Genomic DNA, 21,917 nt, shown 5'->3' with positions numbered 1-21,917 from the left:
TCTGCTTCTAGGCAGTGAACAGATGCCAGTGTGAGCAAAAATTTTCTTTATTTCATGGCCAGATTTCTGGAGAGGAACCTATCTGAACTTAGCTAGACTAATCAGAGATCATGGAATGGTAAGAGATCTTCTAGTTCTAGATCTTCACTTTACATAGAAGGAAACTGAGAACTAAAGAAGTCAAGTGATTCAAGTCCTGTGATGAATCCCGTGTTATTTCCAGTACCATTTTGCTTCCTTTAATGCAATACTCAGACAACAGGCATAGCCTGTCACTGAGCCCATCACCCCAGTCCCAAAGCTTTTCTACCTCAGCTGGACTGGCCAAGACTTGTGCATTACTAACATGGCCTTCAAGGGCACGTGGTTAATTCCTCACCACACTGAAGCATCTGAGTGAGGAATTTTTTGGAGAGCAGGTATTAATACTGTAAAGCTAATCAAAAGATAAATAGAAGTAAAGAAAGAAGAATGAGGGATAAGGCAACTTGAAATTCCCAGACGGGGTAGTTTTTTTCCATGTAATAATTTCTAAGAACTGCTTTTCAAAAGAGAAAAGGAAAAAAAGCTGTACTGGTTGACTCATTTGGTTTGAACTTGAGGTGAAGGTCATGGTTCTTTAGTTTTACATAAAGGAACTTTGTTCCATGGCCACAGACAGCAAGCCTGCCATCTCACCAAAGGCACAGTCAAAGGGTGCCCACCCAACTTAATTCAGTTCAGCCCATCATCACTGTAGGAAGAAGGGGAAGAAAAAAATAAAAAAACTACCTCAAAGATCACATTCTGCTGGTATTGACATATGCAGGGTCATCTCTGTGTACAAAAGACAGCACCCTGTATCTCTTCTTCCACTCCCTAATTCACTGCTTATTTATTATCCAAGCAGTGATTTGGGACTGCCAAGTCAACAGCCATCATTTGTGGGTGGCAAAGGGGCAACAAAGCCAGTAAAAGTATATCAGCAAAGTGCTTCCTCCAAGATGCTTATTTTCTAGTTTATTGCAGTTTCAATAGTGGCAGCATCCTTTAAGGAAGTGTGCTAATTAAACCAGCCGGCACTCTCAGGCTAGCCCCATGGTGTCCTGCTGTTGAGGAAACGTTGAGACATATCACACACCCTGCTGATGAATTACTGTGGAAGCTGAGGTTGGTTGTCTGGTGAATTTAGAAGAACTGAGGATATCGCTGATATCACTGAGGACAGAAAACCAGATTTGCACTGAAAAGATCTGAGTTCTGCTCTTGCCCCAGACTATTGCTACTACTACTACAACTACTATTACTATTACTACCACTACTATTACTATTATTATTACTACTACTATTATATTATATATATAATTATATATATATAATAATATATTATTAGTACTATTACTACCATTACTACTACTACTACCATCACTATTACCATTACAACTACTACTACTATACTACCACTATTACTACTACTATTATTATTATTGCTACTATTATATATAATATTATACATATATAATAATATGTTATTATTACTTTTACTACCATTACTACTACTACTACTACTACTACTACTATTACCATTATTATTACCATTACTACTACTACTACCACTGTTTTCACTATTATTACCATTACTACTACTACCACTACTACAACTATTACTATTATTATTACTACTATTACTACTACCATATTTACCACTACTACTACTATCACCACTACTAGTACTACTATTATTACTATTTCTATTATTATTACTACTACTACTACTACTACTACCACCACTGCCACTGCCACTATTATTACTACTACTACCACTATTACCACTACTACTACTACTACTACTACTATTATTATTTCTATTATTATTACTACTACTACTACTACCATTATTACTACTACTATTACTGCTATTGTTATTATTACTACTACACCTACCACCACCACTACCACTATTATTATTACTACTACTACTATTGCTACTACTGTTAGCTAACATTTATATAACACTTATTATGTGCTAGTCACTATGATAAAAACTTTACAATGATTATCTCATTTGATTTTCATAACAATTCTAGGAGTTGGGTATTATTATTATCTACATTTTACAGATGACAAAACTGTAGTATATAATGATTAAGACTTGCCCTACATCACATAAGTACTAGGTGTCTGAAGCCAAATTTGTATTTACATCTTCCTGATTCCAGGCCCAGAATTCTGTCTACTGAACCACTTAGACAAATTATTTATTGTCTCAGAAACTTAACCTCCTCATCTGTTAATTGAGAAAAATAATACTTGTCCTATCTCAATAAGTTAGTTATGAGGAAAGTGTTATATAAGCCCTAAAATGTTATATTAAGGTAAATCACTGAGTTATATTTCAATTACGCCCTTGAACACGGAGCATATGGTACATTTCTATGGAATCTGAGTATTGGTAAGGACCTTAAAGGCCATTTAATGAGAATTCCCTTTAAAACTGACCCTTTAAAACTCATTGATCTTCAAGCTTTGAAGACTGTTTTTGAGGAAGAATACAACACTTCCCCAGGTAACCTCTGAATGAATCCAATTATGAGGAAGTTTTTCCTGATAAATATCAGACTTAAATCTGCTTCCCAGTAACTTCCTCTTTATACTTCTTCTTCTATGGCTATGAAGAAGAAAAAGCCAGATTTAAACCAAAATGGATTCTGAGATGATTGAGAGGTTCATTTTGCCCACCTGGTTCTCTCCAGTCAGTCTACCTAATGCTTTGTGTGTCAAAGAACCTGGAAGTATTTGTCTCTCTCAGTAGTTTTCATAAACTTTGGGAAATCAGAACTCATCAGAGCTCTCTATCCGAATCCAGTTCTACCATAGTCCTACAGAACCAACTGGATTCTAGTTGTGACCAGTGTTAGTAAACTCACTAAGCATATCATATGCTTATTATTAGCTGGGACATCTACCATCTTTTTAAATATTCTTTCCCTCATATGCTTCTATGTCTCCTAATATTGCTATAGCAACTCAAAGTGTGTTAGTGTCCTTGCAATTTCCATGCCCCTCATCACCTCCCCTTGTTTGAAAGGCAAGGACCAGCCTGTGAGTTGGGAATGTTCAACTACTCAATAGAAACTTTGTATACTAGACTTTAAAATTAAATCCTCGTGCACATTCACCATTAATGATTCAACTGTGAGTAAGATTGGCTCTATAAGTACAGCTGGTGCTTGCTCTCTGAGACTATAAATTTGTTTTAAGTTCACAATATTGTTTCCTGCTATTTTTTTAAGAGTCGAGCAGGGATTTAAGCACATTATTCCCATTTGCTTTAATGAGAACTGTACCCGGATAGTATTTTGAAGATTTAGGGGTCAATATTCCAATGTTTAGTTTACATTTATGGGTATCTTGTGCCTCTAATGCCCCCCCCTTTTTTTGGCTCTGACCAGAATTTGAAACTACAAACTATATTTATTCACCACTCTAAAATGCCTTCCTTCCACTATTTCTTATAGAATGAAAACTAGACACAAGTTATCAGTTCAATGACCAACAGAAAAAAATAAATAAATAAAAAAGTAGGAGAAAACCATGTACTGCAAACAGCATGCTCTCATCAAAACTTAAATCTGCCAGACAGGGAGGAATCTTGGAAGTTCTCTTGACCAGCCATACCGGACCACACCCATGACTTCCTAAGCAGATGATAATCTAAGCCTTTCTTTAAAAAAGGCATCCAGGCAATAATAAGAACCTAAACTTGTATGTTTGTGACATCAGTAGAAATCCTTTAGTTTAAATCACAGATGTGGTGGTTTCCTCTCCTGAAGGACATGGTTAAAGTTTTAGCAAAGGAAACACAATCTGAATTCTACGTAAAATGCCTCATTGCATTCCGGTACTGAATGTATTATAAAATATCTTTGGGGATGAAAAAATAAAATATTCCCATTAACGTTTTTCTAACACGTAGTTATGTAATAATACACTCCAGTATGATCAGACTGCAACATCCAAGGCTACCTAACCATTCAAACTTCAATTTACTACCCTTCATCTACATAATTTTATCTTTGTAGGCAAACGTGTGGTAAATTTTGGAGAGCCGTTCTCAGGCTTTAAGAAACCTTATTTCATGTTATGAAAGACTAGACATGAAATATATCTCTCCAGTGACATTACTAGAACTGTGAAATATGGCCCTTTTCCACGAGCTGATAATGCTCAAATTATATATATCATCTGGTTTCCTAGTTTACTTCTTTGGACTTCTGGTGTCATCCTTTGGAAGAGGTCACATTGTCGCTGGATTTAGGAATGTTTTCTATTCCAGCTTGAAAGTACATCAAAAGGAAGCTTTCTTCCAGAATTTGATGAGTTGGAAGCAAATGTTAGTGTTTCCAAGTGTTCCTTGGATCCCAGAAATGTAAAGAATTTCATCCTTATCTGTTTAATAGATCTTTCCATTAAAATTCCAAGTACCATTATTAGAATGTAAAAGGAGGAGGTTGGTAAGGAGGGATAACCAAGCGGGGGATAGATAGAGAAAGCAGCAAAATACCTGAGCAAAGTTAAAGCTCAAAACAAGATATGATCTCATTCTGACCATCATAAGCCTTAAGATACCAGACTTCCCTTGCTATACACGAGACTTGTTGTGAGGTTTATTTTAAGTTCATTTGGCCCCATGCCCTATTTGTCTCTCTCCCCTTTCCATTTCAATGCTGCCATCTTGTGGGCGGTCTAAAGTAAATTAAAGGCAATAAAATTTGCTGATGTTACTCTAGTTTCTGAATGTTTAATTTTCTTTAACCCTCCCCCCTACCCCCCAAAAAAAGTGCATTGAGAAACCCATAGCCTGTCGCTGTATCTAGTTTAAATTTGAATTTGGGAGAAAGGCTTATTGTTGCCATCAATTTTCCAATATTCAATAGGATTTGTTTCCTAGTATTCACATATTAAATGAAAATTCTAAAGATGAGAATTATAAGAAAATCTTACAACATTATATATCTGGGAAGGAGCATTATCAGGCAATGACTTGCTAGGCAAATGGGGGAAATTGTTGATGCCCATCAATGTACTCCACAAATTCCAAAGGAAGAATTTTTTTAAGATGAAAATTTTCTGGTGGTGATTTAAAAGTATGTGTAGTTTCACTTACCTCTGGTTTTAAGGGTATCAAGAATTTTAAGTGGGGGGGGGGACTCTATACAAGCCATAAAACAACAACAAAACATTTTATTTAAATTTGTTTTATAAAGAGCATAAAACATTCTACTTCTTCAAAAACACTTCATCTGAAATGTCTACTCTGTGAAAACTTTAAGAGTATTGTTTAAATCTGGTTAAATACCAAAATTGTACCTTTAAAACAGTCCACAAATGCAGATTTTTTAAGTCTGTAGACCAGTCTCCTCTCAATATTCTTATCTGTAGATTTCAGTCTATATGATTCAGCCTTCATCAAGGACCATTAAATATTATGAAAGGAGAGGCTTCAAGTAGTACTATACATGTCATTGAAAGATACCATCTTTAATTTTTTTAATGTAAAACCAATTTGACATTGCCATCTCTAATCTGTTTAAAGCCAGTAAAGAATAGCTAAATGAAATTTTGAAAACATTTGACATTTTCCCTGCGTTTCAAGTTCCTGGCAGTACTGATATTTGTGGCCTTCCCAGAATATTCAAGTAGAAATGAATGTTCATATAAAATTTCCTTCCAGAGACTAATTGAAGTCTCTATTTTATTCTAAATTAGATGATTAACTCTCTTTTTTTTCTATCTCTTTTTTTTTTTCTCCTCTCTGCCCAATGAAGAGTTTACGGCATACGGTTTTAACTGTGGATTTGGCTGGGGATCTCATAAAACATTCTGTCAGTGGGAACATGACAATCATGTGGAACTAAAGTGGAGTGTATTGACGAGCAAAACGGGACCTATTCAAGATCACACAGGTAATCATGAGTTCATGGTAAACTCCATTCTCACCAAGGATCCTTTTTAAACCAGAGAAGTCTCTGGGGGGATGGGAGACAAGAGCCTTGCAAATGGGGTTTCACTGACAGCATATCCTATTGTCTTTTTTCTTCTTAGATAAACATTTACTCAAGGCAAGGAGTAAAGATTTATGATTTTATTTCTCTTATGAATGATGCCCTTCCCCAAAAAGCCATTTAGCAGAAGAAAACTGCACATGAATTAATCATTTTTAAACCTAAAATTAAAAAATCAGAAATCATCTCTATAACATCTCATTCAATTGGCCATTCAACCTACAAAAGCTTAAAGACCTTCAGAGACAAGGAATTCACAACTTCCCAATATACTCTATTCTATTTTTCAAGAGCTCTAATTATTAATGTTTTTCTTTTATTTAGCTGAAATCTGTTTCTTGACAACTGTCCACTCACAGCTCCTACTCTTGCCCCCTCGAGCCAAGTAAAACAAATTTAATCTCTCTTCCACATAATAATTCTTCAAATACTTGAAGCCAGCTAGCTATCATGCTCCTCCTAAGTTCTATGTTCTTCTTATGAGATGGCTTTATTTCCCATACCTTCCTCTTAAAACCCCTAGTTTTTCCAATGTCCTTCTAAAATCAGAACCAAATATAGTGGAATATAACTCCCCTTATTCTGGAGTATGTTTCTTTTCTTTTAACTTTTCTGAGTGCCCAGTCTTATCATTGACTCCTATGAAATTTGCCCCCTCCCAAAAATAATCTATTTCTTTTTCCCTCTCTCCCTCCCTTTCTTTCTTCCTTTCCTTCTTTTTTTTTTTTTTTTTTTTTTTTTTTGTGAAGCAGTTGGGATTAAGTGAATTATCCAGGTCAGTCAGCTAATAAATATTAAGTGAAGGATTTGAACTCAGCTCCTCCTGCCTTCAGGACTATTGCATCCATTGTGTCATCTAGTTGTTCTGACCCCTCCCCCCAATTTCTTTTTTCATGTTTCTGTTCAGATTTATGAAGTTGAGTTTAATTCAAAAGCTTTATATTAATCTCCATTAAATGTTTTCTTATTAGCATTAGTACAATCACTCTAGCTTACCAAAATGTTTGGGGATCCTGAATTTTTTATCTTAAGTATAATAGATAGAGATCCAGAATCAAAGACAAAAATCAATATTCAAGATCCAATAATTCAGTTCAATCCAAATCCAATAAATTGTCCTTTCCTAGCCCATGTCTCTCCACCTTGTCCACAAGGGTAGCATGAGACTTCTTCAAGTGAAATACAAGCATACTTTGTCTACAGCATTCCTTTTATTCAGAACTGAGGAAAATCCTCAGTCACCCAATATTTAACTCTTGAAGTGGGATGAGCTAAGATGGTCTGATATACTTGTTCTGTTTTGAAAATCTTTAACTTCATTCACTTTTGAACAGGTAAAGAAGGCATCAAAAAAAGTATCCATCACGTTCCCCAAACTCCAAATAAATAACTTTTTCACACCTTGTTGAAAAAAGCTAATAAGACAAGCTGGTTCCTTTTTATCATTTCCCCAGTTCATCTCTTCTTTGACTTCCACTTAGCTGATAGCATAAAAAAGTGAGAATTTTCCATCTTGGATAAAAATTTTCAACACACTGGGTGTTTTTTTTTTTTTCCCCAAATACTGCTTATTTAGAAGTGATAGCTTCCCTACGGATCCTCAGACTAGGAATTTGCTAGTGTATTGAGATCTTATTTTTTAAAAAAAGATATCTTCCCCCATGTTGGTGCTTTGGTAGAATGGGTCAGTGTGATCTGAATTATTGGTCTGTTTTACTCTTCCCTTTTTAGCTGGTGCATGGAGTCATTAAGTGTGCCAAATAGACCTTCCTCTTTTACTGCTCTCACCTTCCCCTCCCCCTTGCCCTAATGGGAATGACAAGGAAATTAGATAAAATTGGACTCCTTCAGTCCTGAGACACTTTTCATTGAATCTTAAGACAAGTAGTTTTTAAAAACTTAAAATACTTTGACTGTAAATGGCACTGTACATATAAATGGCATCAAATTAACTAAATGCAATTAGCTGAAATGAAGGCAGTAATGGTGAAAAAATTGATGCAAAATGAAGGCAAATGGCTCAGTAGGATCTGACATTCAAAGGAGGTTAAAAGCTAAGCAAGCCAGAGACTGACAAAAGCTAAAAGGCTGCGGAAGGAAAGCACTAATTGAGACAATGAACACAGAGTTCCTGACCCAGAACTGGGATAAATTCCCTAAAAGGAAAAATATCTGGACTTTCTGACTAGACGAATTACAGAGGCTTAAATTAACAACCAAAAATGTTGCTTCCTCTGTTTTCGTGACCAGCCATCTCAGCTTGGCAACTGGCTTCATTACCAAAAATAAATGTCTAATAAAATGCTAACAAAAAGATTTCACACACACACACATACACACACACACACACACACACACACACACACACCTCCCTACTTCTTCATAATCACTAATTTTCTTCTTTATGCCTTAATTCCTTCCTTTTTTCTTTTTCTCCCTTCCTTCTCTTCTTTATATCTCCTTTCTTTCTTCTTTCCTTTCCTTCTTTATTCTATCTCCTCCTTTCTTTATTCCTTCCTATCTCTTACTCTTTCCTCCTTTTTTTCTTCCTTCCATTTTTCTTCCTTCTTTCTTTTTATTACTTCTTCTTTGCATTTCTCTCTTTCTTCTTTTTTCCATTCTTCTTTTCTCTTTTTTCCTTTTTTTCTATTTTTTTTATCTCCTTTCTTCCTTCTTTTTTCCTCCCTTCCTTCTTTCTTTTTTTTCTATTTCATCCTCCCTACATTTCCATCTCTTTCTTTTTGTCTCAGTAGTGGCATTTGAAATGAAATCACTTTATTTTAAAAGCAGGGCTCTTTCTTCAGTAGATAATGAAATATATTGACTGTTAATTGAAGACACAGAATAAGATTCATCATTCCACGGCCTGTACGTTAGCATTAGTCCTATTCCGATGTCTTAGTGTAACATGGAGATGACCATAGGTTCTTTCAGGTAACTGAATTTCAAAATACCAGCTCCAGCAGGCACTACTAAGTTAAAATGCACAAGTAAACCCATTCTCCTGAGTCCTGCTCCATTGCATTATCCACTGTGTCTCTAGCTGCTATTAATACTAACAAACACATGGGCATATACACAATATACAAATATACAATGGATATATGAGTCTTTTAGTTTTGTTTTTCTGGTTGAATTGGTTGAACCTAATCAACTTTGTTTTGTGATTATTTAATAGTTTTTCAGTCATATCCAATTCTTTTTGATCCCATTTGGGTTTTCTTAGCAAAGATATTGGAGTGGTTTGCCATTTCCTTAAGGCACAAGCCTAGTGACCAATTACATATCCATGGTCTAAAGACTAGCCTAGTTGAATTCAGACAGGTTCATCACCAGCAGGATTGTAGATTGATGAATTTTCCACCCCTGGTGATTCTTCTAAGTCACAGAGGGATTCGAAGCCGAGTCTTTGAGGGGAGCACCCCACCAATGAAACCATAGCCCCTGGAAGCCTTTAAGCATTAACATTAGCTTGAGTGATTTCTGTTTGAAGGGCAAACAATGAAGCATGAGTTATATGTTTAGATCCAGTGGTGACAGAGGGAAATTTTCCCATTGGGCACAATTAAAAGCAAAACCAATAGTAAGTAATTACAGCTCAGAGAGTATCTCCACTGCCAAAACTAGCCCATTGCAAAGGGCTTCAAAAATATGACTTTATATGGATTCAAAACTGGTTCCCAGATTTTAGTAGGAGCAATTCTCACTGTCGAGAACTAGATAGATAGATAGATATAGATATAGATATAGTCTATAGAAGTACTACCATTTCCACTATCTCTACTGATAATGATAGTATAGCAAAAGGTTATATAGAGTCGACTATGTACCAGATATTGTGCTAAATGCTTTCCAAATATTTCATTTCTTCATTTATAATTGAGGAAATTGTGACAGACTAAGTGACTTGTCCAAGGTCACACTGTTTATAAAGTATTTAACTCTGGATTTAAACTCGAATCTTTCTGACTCCAGACCCAGGCTTCTATCCAATGTGCCATCTAGATGCTGCCCTGCCTCCCAACCTGACAGCCAACAAATATAAGAGAGACCTAACCATCTCACAGAAACTGAGAAGAAACCCAAGCAAAATTAAGAAAAGCAATGAATAAATTTGATTTTTATGAAGGAAACTGTAATCCTATCACTTCAAAGTATGCACCTAATATAGGCCAGCAGCCAACAAATTGTCTGTGGCCCTGGACAAGCCACTTAATTCTACTTACCTCAGTTTCCGTGTCTGTAAAATGAGCTGGAGAAGGAAATGACAAACCACTCCTATATCTTTGCCAAGAAAATCCCAAATGGGGTCACAAAGAGTCAGTCAGGACCAGAAAACAATTAAACAACCACAAAACAAAATGTTAGTTCTACCAGAAATAAGCAAACAAAAAAAGACTCATGTATCTGTTGTATACGTGTACACTGTGCATATGCACATGTGCTTGTCAGGACTGGCGGCAGCAGGGGATGCAATGGAGCACGAATCAGGAAGATTTGAATTTGAGGTTTGCCCCTGACATTGAGCCTCTTTCATCTCTGAAGTTGAGATAATAGTACTTCACAGGACCATTGTGAGGACTAAAAAGGAAAATAGATATAAACATAGATGATAGAGATATGATGTGTGTATTTATTAATATATATAAATACATGTAAATATTTATACATATATGTATATGTGTCCTGTCTGTAGTCTTTATATACGAAGTATTTTGTGGCTGCCATCATCATCACTGACCATGATGAAACAGGATGCCTTAGCAACAAGCCTGTGCTCTTTCAAATTTGGCTGGTCCCCAGGACAGTGTCATTTACAGGCAGAGTGCACAAATTCAATCCACTACAACAAACATTTACAACAAATGTTGATCGGGTAGCAGTCCTGGATATGCTTTAATGAATAGTCAAGAGTCCCTTTTAATTAGCCCAGTCCATGTTTGTATGCAGATGAGCATTACTGGAGTAGGTATTAAAGGTGCTCAAAAACAGTTTGTTTTCTCCAAGAAATCAGACTTCATCCCCAAACCATGACAAAGTGATCACGGTTCCAAATGAATAGGATATGAATTAATGAGGCTTTACAGAATAAAGATTTACCACCAGGCTTTTCTCCTAATCAGGCCATTGTTGCAAATACGCACACAGAAGGGTCTTGGCTACCAAGCAAGACTTTTTAGTTTCCCTGTGAAGGGTCCCTTTAGTACAGTGGGTCCTGGCAGCTCAGCCTTGGAGGGGAGAGGGGCATTTCAAAGGAAAGGAAGCAAAAGAACAGTGAATGTGGCCACTCTTCCTAACACAGTCTTATTGTCACAGCAGGAGATGGCAACTTCATCTATTCCCAAGCTGATGAAAATCAGAAGGGCAAAGTGGCCCGGCTGCTGAGCCCCATCGTTTATTCCCAGAACTCTGCCCACTGCATGACCTTCTGGTACCACATGTCGGGTTCCCATGTTGGCACCTTGAGGGTCAAGCTGCGCTACCAGAAGCCAGATGAATATGATCAAACACTCTGGACTGCCATTGGACATCAAGGGAACCACTGGAAGGAAGGACGCGTCCTGCTTCACAAGTCTCTGAAACATTATCAGGTACATTGACTTACCTGAGTTGGGGACAGTTAATTCATATGGTCTATTAGAGAGTTGAAAGACTTTAGCTACGGAAACTGAGAGATCAGACCAAGTTTCTCTTTGAATGCGAGACTTCCTGGGGATTGTGCAAAAGAAATAGGGGCGAAAGAACAGAAAAAAAAATCTAGAAATTCTGGAAGACTTTTGGTGGTGATGGTCCTCCCGAGTCCGGGATATTGTTGCAGTGAAAATGATAATGGCAGCATATTTCATGGTCTCCCAAACAGCACGAATAGAAGCAATTACCTGAAAAGGAACAGAAAACGCTGCCTTACCAACTATTTCTGGGCAGTCACAACGTTTCATCCTTTTCATCTGCTATTTTTCCCCTAGTTTTAAATTTCTATTTTTAAAAGAATGTGTGAAGTGATGCTCTACACCATACCAACCAGCTAATATCGATTGATGAGCAAAGCATGTGCTTATGTGAAAGCTCGTGAATTTAATTTGGGTGCTGTTGCTAGAGCTGAGCAAGCATTTGTAAGCACTGCAATTTGGCACTATCAGTTAAACATGTGAAAATTTTCTCACTTTGCTAGGTGATTGTTGAGGGTGAAATCGGAAAAGGAAACCTTGGAGGGATTGCAGTTGACGACATTAGTATTAATAACCACATTTCACAGGAGGATTGTAAAAGTAAGTATGAGGTGACACAGAATGGGACCAATGAAGATGTGTCTTAATGTTCTCAATATTTCTCTTGTCTGTATCTCACTCATATGGAACTAGGTTTTCAGTATTAGGTAGGTACTGGTGAGATAGATGTGCAAGTTGAATCATAATGTTTAAAATAAAATTATTTTATATTATCAGACCCCTGTATGTGTGTATTTGTGTGTGTATACATACACACACACACATACACACATATATATATAGACACACAGAAAGAGAGAGAATAGAGATCTAAAATGTTATCAAACTAAAAAGTTATCAAAAAAAGTTATCAAAAAGATCTAAAATATTATTACTACTTTTAGTTGACCCTGATAACAAACACTTACCACTATCACAACTTTTTAATGTTCTATATGCCAAAGACTTCAGGCAATTCACAGTCCAGCCCAGATATAACTCAAGGATGTATATAATACAGGTGAACACAGAGACCCACAAGGAAAGTTAGCTAAATTAACAGACTCTCACCTGACTCATATCTCTCATGGTTTCCAGGATAAATAGCTTTGTAATAGTAATTGAATGGGCCAGCTTCCCCAATACCAATCCAGGAGTTCTTCTGTCTCATTTTTATGAGTGACTAATACAATACTTCATATAGAGCTGACATTTAATAAATGTTACAAACAGGTTGATTTTATTTCTCCCTTCTTTTTAACTGCTACTTATAGACAAATGGGAAGAGAGTTATTGAATGCAATAGTTCCTGGTTGGCATCCCAACTTGTTTCCTAGGTGTGATAACACACATTTCGTGACCTTAGCCTCCTTTGGATGCACTAATAAGTAGCAGAGTAAATGCAAGTGCATATTTCATAGCCACTGTCTATAAAGATAGGGCATAGGGACTAGATTTATGACTTAATTGGTATGAGGAACTCATTGTCCCAACAGTCAATCACAAAGCATGTGTTGTTTTCCCAGTGCGTTCTTGCTCTATGCTAGACACTGTGGATGATATGGAAGGATGGCCCATTGCAATTTTATTCCCAGTGAGTTAATGGTCTCTCTAGAAGAGACAAAACTGGCATTGGAGAAATAAATAAAATGACTCATGGTCAAGGTGTGTGGTTCGTGCTGAGTGCATTAGGATTTCAGGGAATGGTGTGGTCAGTTGGGAGCCGAGGGGACAGGAGAAGGACACATGTTCAAGTGAGAAAATTTCCTTTTCTACTGCAAATCAACACTTTTCTCTATAGCTTTAGTCTTAAAGATATGCTCAGGAAACTAAGATATTAATCAATTTGCTAAGGTTCTCCTAGCCAGTTGGTATTAGAGATAAGACTTGAACTAAATTCTTTCTGTTTCCAAGGCTCATTATCCACAATATCAGATTGCTTCCCTGGATAAGGTGCAAAACAGTGTTTTTAAGGGCAGTGACTTTAAGCATTAAAGTTTAAATGCTTTTAGTTACCTTCCAGGTATTTTGGTAAAGCAAACCAAAATACCTGGAAAGTAACTAAAGCATTTAAACAATTGGATGATTTCAAGTATAAATGCACATCGGTGAACTTGGAAAATTTGACTGCACACAATATAACTAAGGCCAGGTCAGTAAATAAGGAATCCTATAAACATCATGCATTATCATGAAATAGCTAAAAAGTTTCTCTACTTCGGAATAACAGAAATTATTTTTTAATGAAATAAAAAGAACTTTGCCTTATGCCCAAAGTTAGCCCGGCAGTTAGTGCTATTTTGAAGCATGCTTAATAGAGAGGGGAAATCTAGACCATATTTCTTCATTTTCTGTACTATTTTCAGAAAGCATTGTTAATGTCATCCATATAGAATACTTGTTTACTTATCTTAAGCCTCATTTATTCCACTCCAACTTTAATGTTATATATCATCATATAAATTCATTTCATTAATTATAACTAAAGAGGACAGTGACATCAGTTTAAAACCTACTCTTTATCATGAGTTTTGGGTTATTTTGGAAACTCCATTGCTTTTCAAAGACATTTCCCTATAGTGTGTTTAAGTGTATACAGACCCTGAATTGCTGGTAGAAATATGACTGGGTCAATAGCAGCAACTGAAAAAAATACGGTGAAAAAAATGCTTAGTTCTTTGATCTATGAAAGGAGATATTATATTTGATATCCCAGTGGACTGGTATAAATTGTACTTATCAGGTTGTGACAGGGAAGAGTAATGCTTAATATTTTGGTGCTGGCCACTGATAATTACTCATAAGACTAGCCTGACTAGAGCACTGGATAGAACTACAAGAGAATAAATAGGACTCCCTACCAGTAGATTCTATGGGGCACAATCTATAGAGGGTTATGGAGATGTCGTTTGGCTCATTTGTGTTTATATCCAATATCCACTTAAATGAACCCTCCTGAATCTCTGGGAAATATCCTTTGTAAAGATCAGTTATACAACCTATTGGATCTTTATTGCTCAAATTTTCAGGTAAAAAGTGCAAACACTACTATAACGACCCAGTCCCAGGGGGACATCCTTTTTTGGCTGCCTCTTTTGTTTCACTCTCCAGTGAAAATATCATACAATTGTCCCAAAAGTCAGTCACAAAGCATGTGTTGTTTTCCCAATGTGTCCTTGCTCTATGCTAGACCCTGTAGGCAATATAGAAGCTATGCAAGATGCTATGGCCCGTTGCTATTTTATTCCCAGTGAGTTTAATGGTCTCTCTAGAAGAGACAAAACTGGCATTGGTGAAAGAAATAAAATAACTCATTATCAAGGTGTGGGATTCATGCTGAGTGCATTGATTTCAGAGAATGGTATGGCCAGTTGGGAACAGAGGGGACAGGAGAAGGACACTTGTTCAAGATTATGGTTTACAAAGGGGAAGGATTTCCTTTCTGAAATTTTTGTTTTAGGGCTTCATGTTTCTAACTGTGCTAATCTCCTAACAGACTTCTTTCATGTAGCAAGCACAGAATGTCACTTCTTGGTCTTTGTAACCAAATTCAGGCTAGCAATAAAAAAGCAAAATTGAGAACTGAAGCAATTTAACTGGCTAAACGTCCTTGGAATGTTAGCAGAACATTGACTATTTGGCTAATGGCCTTTCAAAGACTCTATAGATCATCCTGTTGCTTATTTGGGGAATTCATTGTGAGAAAATTTCCCTCCTCCCTAATGATATCCTAGTTTGTGGTGTAAAAGGGTTGTCTGGGGACACAGAGAAGCTCAGTGCCTTGCCTCAGATCATACATTCTGGACTCCAAGACTGGTCTTGTGTCTATTCTGTCTAAAAAACTCATGTTATTGCTTTCTTCTTCCAATCTCTAAAAATTTTATCTATTCACTCTGGATGCTACAAGGGGAGGGGAGTTAAAATTTAAACCAAATTCTGGCTGATTAACAAATTTATGTTAAACTATCACCCTTCTATTGATTTCTTATCATTTCAAAGGGCTCTAGTCTCCTGGCATATCCAAATGGAACCTAAAAAATGCATGTTGCTATATGTATGTTATATGTTGCATTTTTAATTATGATTATCCATTTTCTTTTTTATTCATTAGAATCAATGGATGTGGATAATAAGAACAAAGAAAGCATAAATCCTGAAACAGGTAAAACTGTCTTCCTTATCAGTTCTGACATGATATTCTCTGTATTTGTTATTGATATCTCTAACTGGAATGAATTTTTTTAATATAAATACTCAGACCGTGATTTGGATTCTTGTAAGATGCCATGTTAAGATTCCCCTTAATATTTTCAATTAGCTCTGACTTCATTTTGCATAAGAATTTCAGTCCAACAGAATATTTAATGGCTCTCTCTGATCAAGGCCATAGAGAAAATGTCTTCATGCCTTAACATCTAAAGAAGACCAATTTAAACTCTTACTATTAGTTACTCACCAGGTGCAAATTATTTAGAAATGTCTGCAAACTGTCCTGCACAGTCCATTGTGTTATTATGTTTGCTCTCCTTCCTTCCATTAATCCATAAGACTACTGGTTTTCATAATTTCTTTTACTTAGTCCTCATCTTCCTAAATTCTACCTTCAGTTCATTTAGGAATTGCCAAAAGTTACCAAACTTGGCTTTTTATAGAATCTAGAGCTCATAAGGGACTTCACAAATCAGTCTTGTCCCCCTTTTTAAAAGTAGGAACACTGAGATCCATAAAGGACCCAAGGTCACAGAAGTAAATAAGTAACAAGACTAAAAGTCAAATCTAAGACCTCTGATCCTAAACCTTCCCATTCTGCCTCCCAGAAGATATTGGATAAGTTTAAGAGAAAGGGACCCAAAACCAAGGCCAGTGAAAGCACCAAGCTTGACCTGCACTACCTGCCACTTTGGAAAGGGACTAGCATACCATCATTGCCATGGGTGCTCCCGGTAGTAGACCCCCACCAGAGCTGATATGTTTTCACATATTCAAGTCCATATCATAATTCAGAATGGATATGCATGGACTTTTGCTGTATCCAGAATTGCATTTGGTATATCATCATTGGGCTAGCAAGCATATTAATATATTCTTCACGGTTCTTAGTTACAGAGTCTGCATACTGACATGTAAACCTTATTAGACATTGTTTCAAAACAATATTTCATCAAGGGATAGAGTATTAATATGTCCCTAGGTTTGTATTCCCCTGCCCTGCATAAGGATTCACTGCATATATTTTTAGTCTTCTTTGATTAGAATCGCTGTTGTTCTGAACACCATTAAGTAAACACCAAACATGTTTCGCATTAACATTTTTAGTCTCCTTTCTAGTACAAGGTAATTAGTCACCAGGCTCCCCTGTTAATAATTCCTTATGCACCATACTAAAGCAAAGATTTCCCCAGTGACCGATTTGCAGAGCTCTGCTGCTTTCTCCCATGAAGCCACCAGGACTGGGAGCCACTGAGTATGAAGTATCTCGGCTGTGCTTTATACCTCCCAAAAACACAACCCAGCTTTGCTGGGCTTTGCCAAATTTCTCTTTGCTTTTAGCTCTCAGAATGAGTATATCTTAAAGGCTTCGTTCTGCCTTGAATAAAAGCACAGTACACTTGGAAATACAGTGTTGTGTGGAGTGGAAATTTTATACATGGGTAGGACAAACACATGCATAAAACACACAGTGAGACTCCACCACATGAAAGGATGGCACTGAATATTTTCTCATGGCTGGGTTTGAATTTAGTCAGATGAACAAGGAATATTTAAATCCCTAAGGTGAACACACACACACACACACACACACATGTTCTTATAATTCATATATATATATATACATACACACATACATAGTTCATATATACACATGCATATATTGTTCCTGGTACACTGTAAGCACTATATGAATGTTAGATATTATTATTATTATTATTATTATTATATATCACATCCAAACTCTAAATTTTAAAGGAAATTTGAATTAGAATGAAGAAATATGGTCCTTATTGGTCCCAAAGTCAAGATCTCTTGAGTCTCAGCATCTTATGACTGGGTAACCTCACCCATCCACAAGATGCCAAAGCTCTCTGAGTCACATCCAGCCATCTGGGGAACAGACCTCAGCTTTTGCAAATTCACCCAAGACTCTTAGTGATGGAAAGGGCAGACCCTCCATCTTTTCCATTTTTTCTGGTTTACTTTCATCTGGAAGTTATTTTTATCTTCTCCTCTTCCCCCTTAGGAAGCACACCAGGATATGAAGAAAGAGGAGAAGGCGATGAGAACATTTCTAGGAAGCCCGGCAATGTGTTGAAGACCTTGGATCCCATCCTCATTACCATTATCGCTATGAGTGCCCTCGGTGTCCTTTTGGGAGCCATATGTGGGGTGGTCCTATATTGTGCCTGTTGGCACAATGGGATGTCTGAAAGAAATTTATCTGCCCTGGAGAATTACAACTTTGAACTTGTGGATGGCGTAAAGTTGAAAAAAGACAAACTGAACACACAAAATACTTACTCGGAGGCGTGAAAGCCGGGATGAAAAAAGACACGTTGAGGAATTTTAAGTGGAAGGACATAACTTGAGCGTGCTGGGGAACTGTTGATCTTCCTTTACTGTACAGGCTGAAACATGCGTTGATGACGCTGAGCCAAGCTTTTCTCAGGAGGTTTGATGAGTAGAGCCGACAGACAAACCTGAACAATCATCTGTATTAACGATCCAAACCATGGACAGTCAGCTTTTTCTGTTGGTTTGATTTAAATAATCAGACGCTGGTGTTGAGACCAAGTAGGATTGACTTAATGACTCCTTTTGTCTTTCCCCCATCCCCTTCTCTCTTTTTCCCTTTTCCCTTTGATGGATTTGATTCTAAACTGTGCAAAATCCAAGATGCTGTCACCAAGTGTATTCCGTGGGGTCCCTTCGCTGCCTGTATCTCAGTGCCCAGAAAAGATTGGATTGACCGCCGTGCAGCGGACTCCCGCGCCTGTACTTGTGTATAATTCCCTGTGTTGTGCATAGGCAAAGAAGGGTTAGGCTGTCTTCTTGAGAGAGTACTGTCGCCTCAGTACCGGTAGAGTGTGTCAGCTCTGTTTATGAAGCAATACGGTCCAAGCTCCCTTGATGTTTTCAGTGTTGTACTCCACTTCGTGCTTGTGAACTCCATACAGAATAACGTGCCATCATCAGCCATGACTGGCAACTGACCCGAGGGTACCACCGGAAACCGACGCAAACAGTCCTTGGCACTGGCTAACCTATGTCCTCCAAAGTGCCTTTTTGTTTGTACTGGTTCTCATTGTATTCACTTGACCTACCCACTCTTTCCCTCTGGTGAAAAGAAGCCCTTATCTCTAATCAAACCCTGGTGGCGTCCTAAGAAAAAAAGTATATTTTAGTGTGAAATGTTACCCCTCTCTCCCCCAGGAAGGCAAGGGCTCGGAAGATTGGGCGACTTGGCTTTGATTGTTCTACTTTTTCTGTAATTCAGTTTCATGTCTCTTGACCCTTTTGTAGAAAGCTGCAATATCCTCTTTTATTGTCCTTTCATATGGAATGTATTTTCAGATGTAAACTTTTCCTTCTCTTCTTACTCCTCTCTCTCTCTCTCTCTCCTCTCTCCTATCTCTCTGTGTCTTTTCTCTCTTATTAAAAGATAGGCATTTGCCATTGTTGAGGAAAGAAACCTGCAGCTTTAATTTGCTGACAATGGCAAAGGATTTTTACTAGACTTTATGTTTAAAATAAATAAATAAGGGAAAATTCCTAATTTTACTCCCCCCAAAGTCTAACTTTGGGCTTCTTGTTAACTCTGTAAAGTGACAGTATCCTTTTTCCTTCAACTTTTTACTCACTTGGTCTTTTTATCCCAAAATCAAAATCAAAATTAATTGAAGTATGTGGGTTCTATGGGAAAAAATAAATTGGGGACTTGTGGGGTATATATTTTATTGAATTGGGTTACAAATGACACCTCAAAGAAAGGCTGAACAAAAGCCATGAAATGCTAATGCTAAATATTCCATTGGAACCTACTTATTTGGGAGTCAGGTTGATTAAGTAAGTAAGGTTGTCAGGTTCCTTTAAACCCCAATGAAACTGTTTGGTTGGAAGATGAGAAGGGAATAAAAAAAGCTAGTAGTTAATTTTAAAAAAACTCTAAATCTTGGGACCAGGAAAGGAAAATGTTCCGAGATGAGGAAAGTAGCAAACACTAAAAATCATATCAAAAATTTACTCAGAAGCAGGGGGAACTGGTGGCTCCTGTGAATGAATGCCTCTGGGCTTCTTTCCAAGTCACTGAACAAAGTAGAAGCCTTCTGTGGGGCAGGACTTAGGGCTCCTAACACCATAACAAGTGAGACATCCTGGTATCAAGGCAGCCTGTGAATTATCCCAAAGAAATTGTTTTCCGTGTACTCGTGTCATGTTGTATATAATGATTTATAGGTCTTTCCCCCCTCTCCTGAATAAGGACTGGTCTCTCGGATACACTGGGGAGTCACATTTGCATCCTAGTGTGGAAAGCCCATTCATCTTGATTTAATTGGATTGGAAATGCTGTTTGTTTCTTGTAAAGTATGGAGGGCCACAAAAGAAGAATAAGTTTTGTCCCCGATGGTGTCTGGTCCAGAACCAGGACTAAAGCACTAAAGACTTCATTTCTTAGAAGGTGACGGACTTAAAAGTTGCCTTCAACTAAGGAAAAATGATACTGCAACTTTAAATTAAAAAGTATCTTGCACTGATAAATATATTTAAAAATTATATGTTTATAAAGTTATTAATTTGTAAAGGCAGTGTTACAGAATGTTCAGTTTATATTGTTTTAGATTGTTTCATAATTTTTAAAACTGTAAAATAACATATTTTTTTTCTTTATTGAAAAACTATAAAAAAACTTCTGTAGTAAAATGATTTCATTTTACTGGTATATTATTGCTTCATGTTTTGTACCATCATGAAATTTTGTGCAAATTTTTTTTACAGAAATTTTTATTTTCTATGACAATAGGACACTTGTAAATTGTTGTTTCAAAATGAACAGTGAAGCCTTAACTTTAAATGACGTTTGTATTCTCAGACACTGAGTAGCATAAAATCCACCTAGAACTGAGCTGTAACTGAAATTCCAAACTATGACTACTACATTCCAAAGAAACAGTTGGATTAAACATTTTCATAAAATAGCCCAAACTTGATGCCTCTTTTTATCCTTGGTTCTCATAATTAGAAAAGACGGTATTTTTTTTTCTCAGAAAAAGATAAGTCTTACAAGAGTGGAATTTTAAGAAGTTAATTGTTACAAAGGAAAATACTCCTCAGAATAAAAGGGTGAGAAGGCAATACATGGTGAATAAACCTCCTTCAGAGTAGATCTTTGAGGTTCAATGTTATGATGACTTTATGAAAGCATAATTTGGGTGAGGATAGAAGATTGGATTATAGGGGAAGGGAATGTAGGTTTTCAATCTCTGGTGTTATATTAAGAGGCTCTGTGTTCCATTAACCAAAACTGTTCTTTATAAGAGCCATAAGAACATGGTGGTATATTTTAATGTTATATATGTTGGGGAGAAAGACGGGGGGGGGGGGGGGGAGAGAGAAAGAGAGAGAGAGAGAGAGAGAGAGAGAATCATGAATATATATAAGGGACCACAGAAGTCATCTTATAAATGAGGAAAATGAGACCTCATGGAGGTAAAATGACTTTTCTATAATATAGTTAGTAGGCATGAGGGAAGGAATTTGAACCTAGGGCCTCTGATTCCACAGCCTATCCACTCACAAACATATAAATTCATTTTCCTTTTAGGGACAACTGCCAAATTGCATATGGTAGAATCATTACCAACCATTCAATAGTCTTTGAGGAAGTTCCAATTCCATCTGGAAAAATAAAAAAGCTGAGGTGTTGTAACATCAACATAATGTTTTTTGGAAAGATTGTTCCAGAATAACCATTAGCTCCTCCTGTCCATTTTGATTTAGCGGTTCTCAAAGTCCCAACCATTCTCCTTTTTCTTTCCTTGGTTATTTTAGAAACGCTTGATTCTAGGTATATCTGGTACATTGCAGCACCCTATTCTTTCTAATGATATCTTTCCCTGAGACAGAATTTGCTTCTCTGTGTGTTTATTTCTATTCATTCTCCTCTTTATTT

At 36.9% G+C, this 21,917-nt stretch overlaps 1 protein-coding gene and 1 long non-coding RNA gene across 10 annotated transcripts in view; one reads left to right on the top strand and one right to left on the bottom strand.

Moving 5' to 3' along the window:
* NRP1 (neuropilin 1) overlaps window positions 1-20,943 on the top strand; it is a 177,603-nt gene extending 156,660 nt beyond the window's left edge. For 3 of the 5 annotated variants that reach the window (XM_052001164.1, XM_052001165.1, XM_052001167.1), the window contains 5 exons: window positions 5,808-5,945; window positions 11,361-11,635; window positions 12,217-12,313; window positions 15,864-15,914; window positions 17,991-20,943. In XM_052001164.1, coding sequence (XP_051857124.1) covers window positions 5,808-5,945; window positions 11,361-11,635; window positions 12,217-12,313; window positions 15,864-15,914; window positions 17,991-18,280 — 851 coding nt within the window. In that variant the 3' untranslated portion in view covers window positions 18,281-20,943. The remainder of the gene's footprint in view (window positions 1-5,807; window positions 5,946-11,360; window positions 11,636-12,216; window positions 12,314-15,863; window positions 15,915-17,990) is intronic. The other 2 variants (XM_052001168.1, XM_052001166.1) reach the window with 1 other exon arrangement.
* Window positions 1-21,917, bottom strand: part of LOC127564563 (uncharacterized) — a 262,634-nt gene that overhangs the window by 17,492 nt on the left and 223,225 nt on the right. For all 5 annotated transcript variants that reach the window (XR_007954301.1, XR_007954298.1, XR_007954299.1 and 2 more), the window contains one exon: window positions 11,650-11,923. This is a non-coding gene — a long non-coding RNA (uncharacterized LOC127564563). The remainder of the gene's footprint in view (window positions 1-11,649; window positions 11,924-21,917) is intronic.

This window comes from Antechinus flavipes, chromosome 5 (assembly GCF_016432865.1).
Source record: "Antechinus flavipes isolate AdamAnt ecotype Samford, QLD, Australia chromosome 5, AdamAnt_v2, whole genome shotgun sequence".
Lineage (NCBI taxonomy): Eukaryota > Metazoa > Chordata > Mammalia > Dasyuromorphia > Dasyuridae > Antechinus > Antechinus flavipes.
The sequence above is the reverse complement of the archived record's forward strand: the minus strand, read 5'-3'. Positions and strand labels throughout refer to the sequence as shown.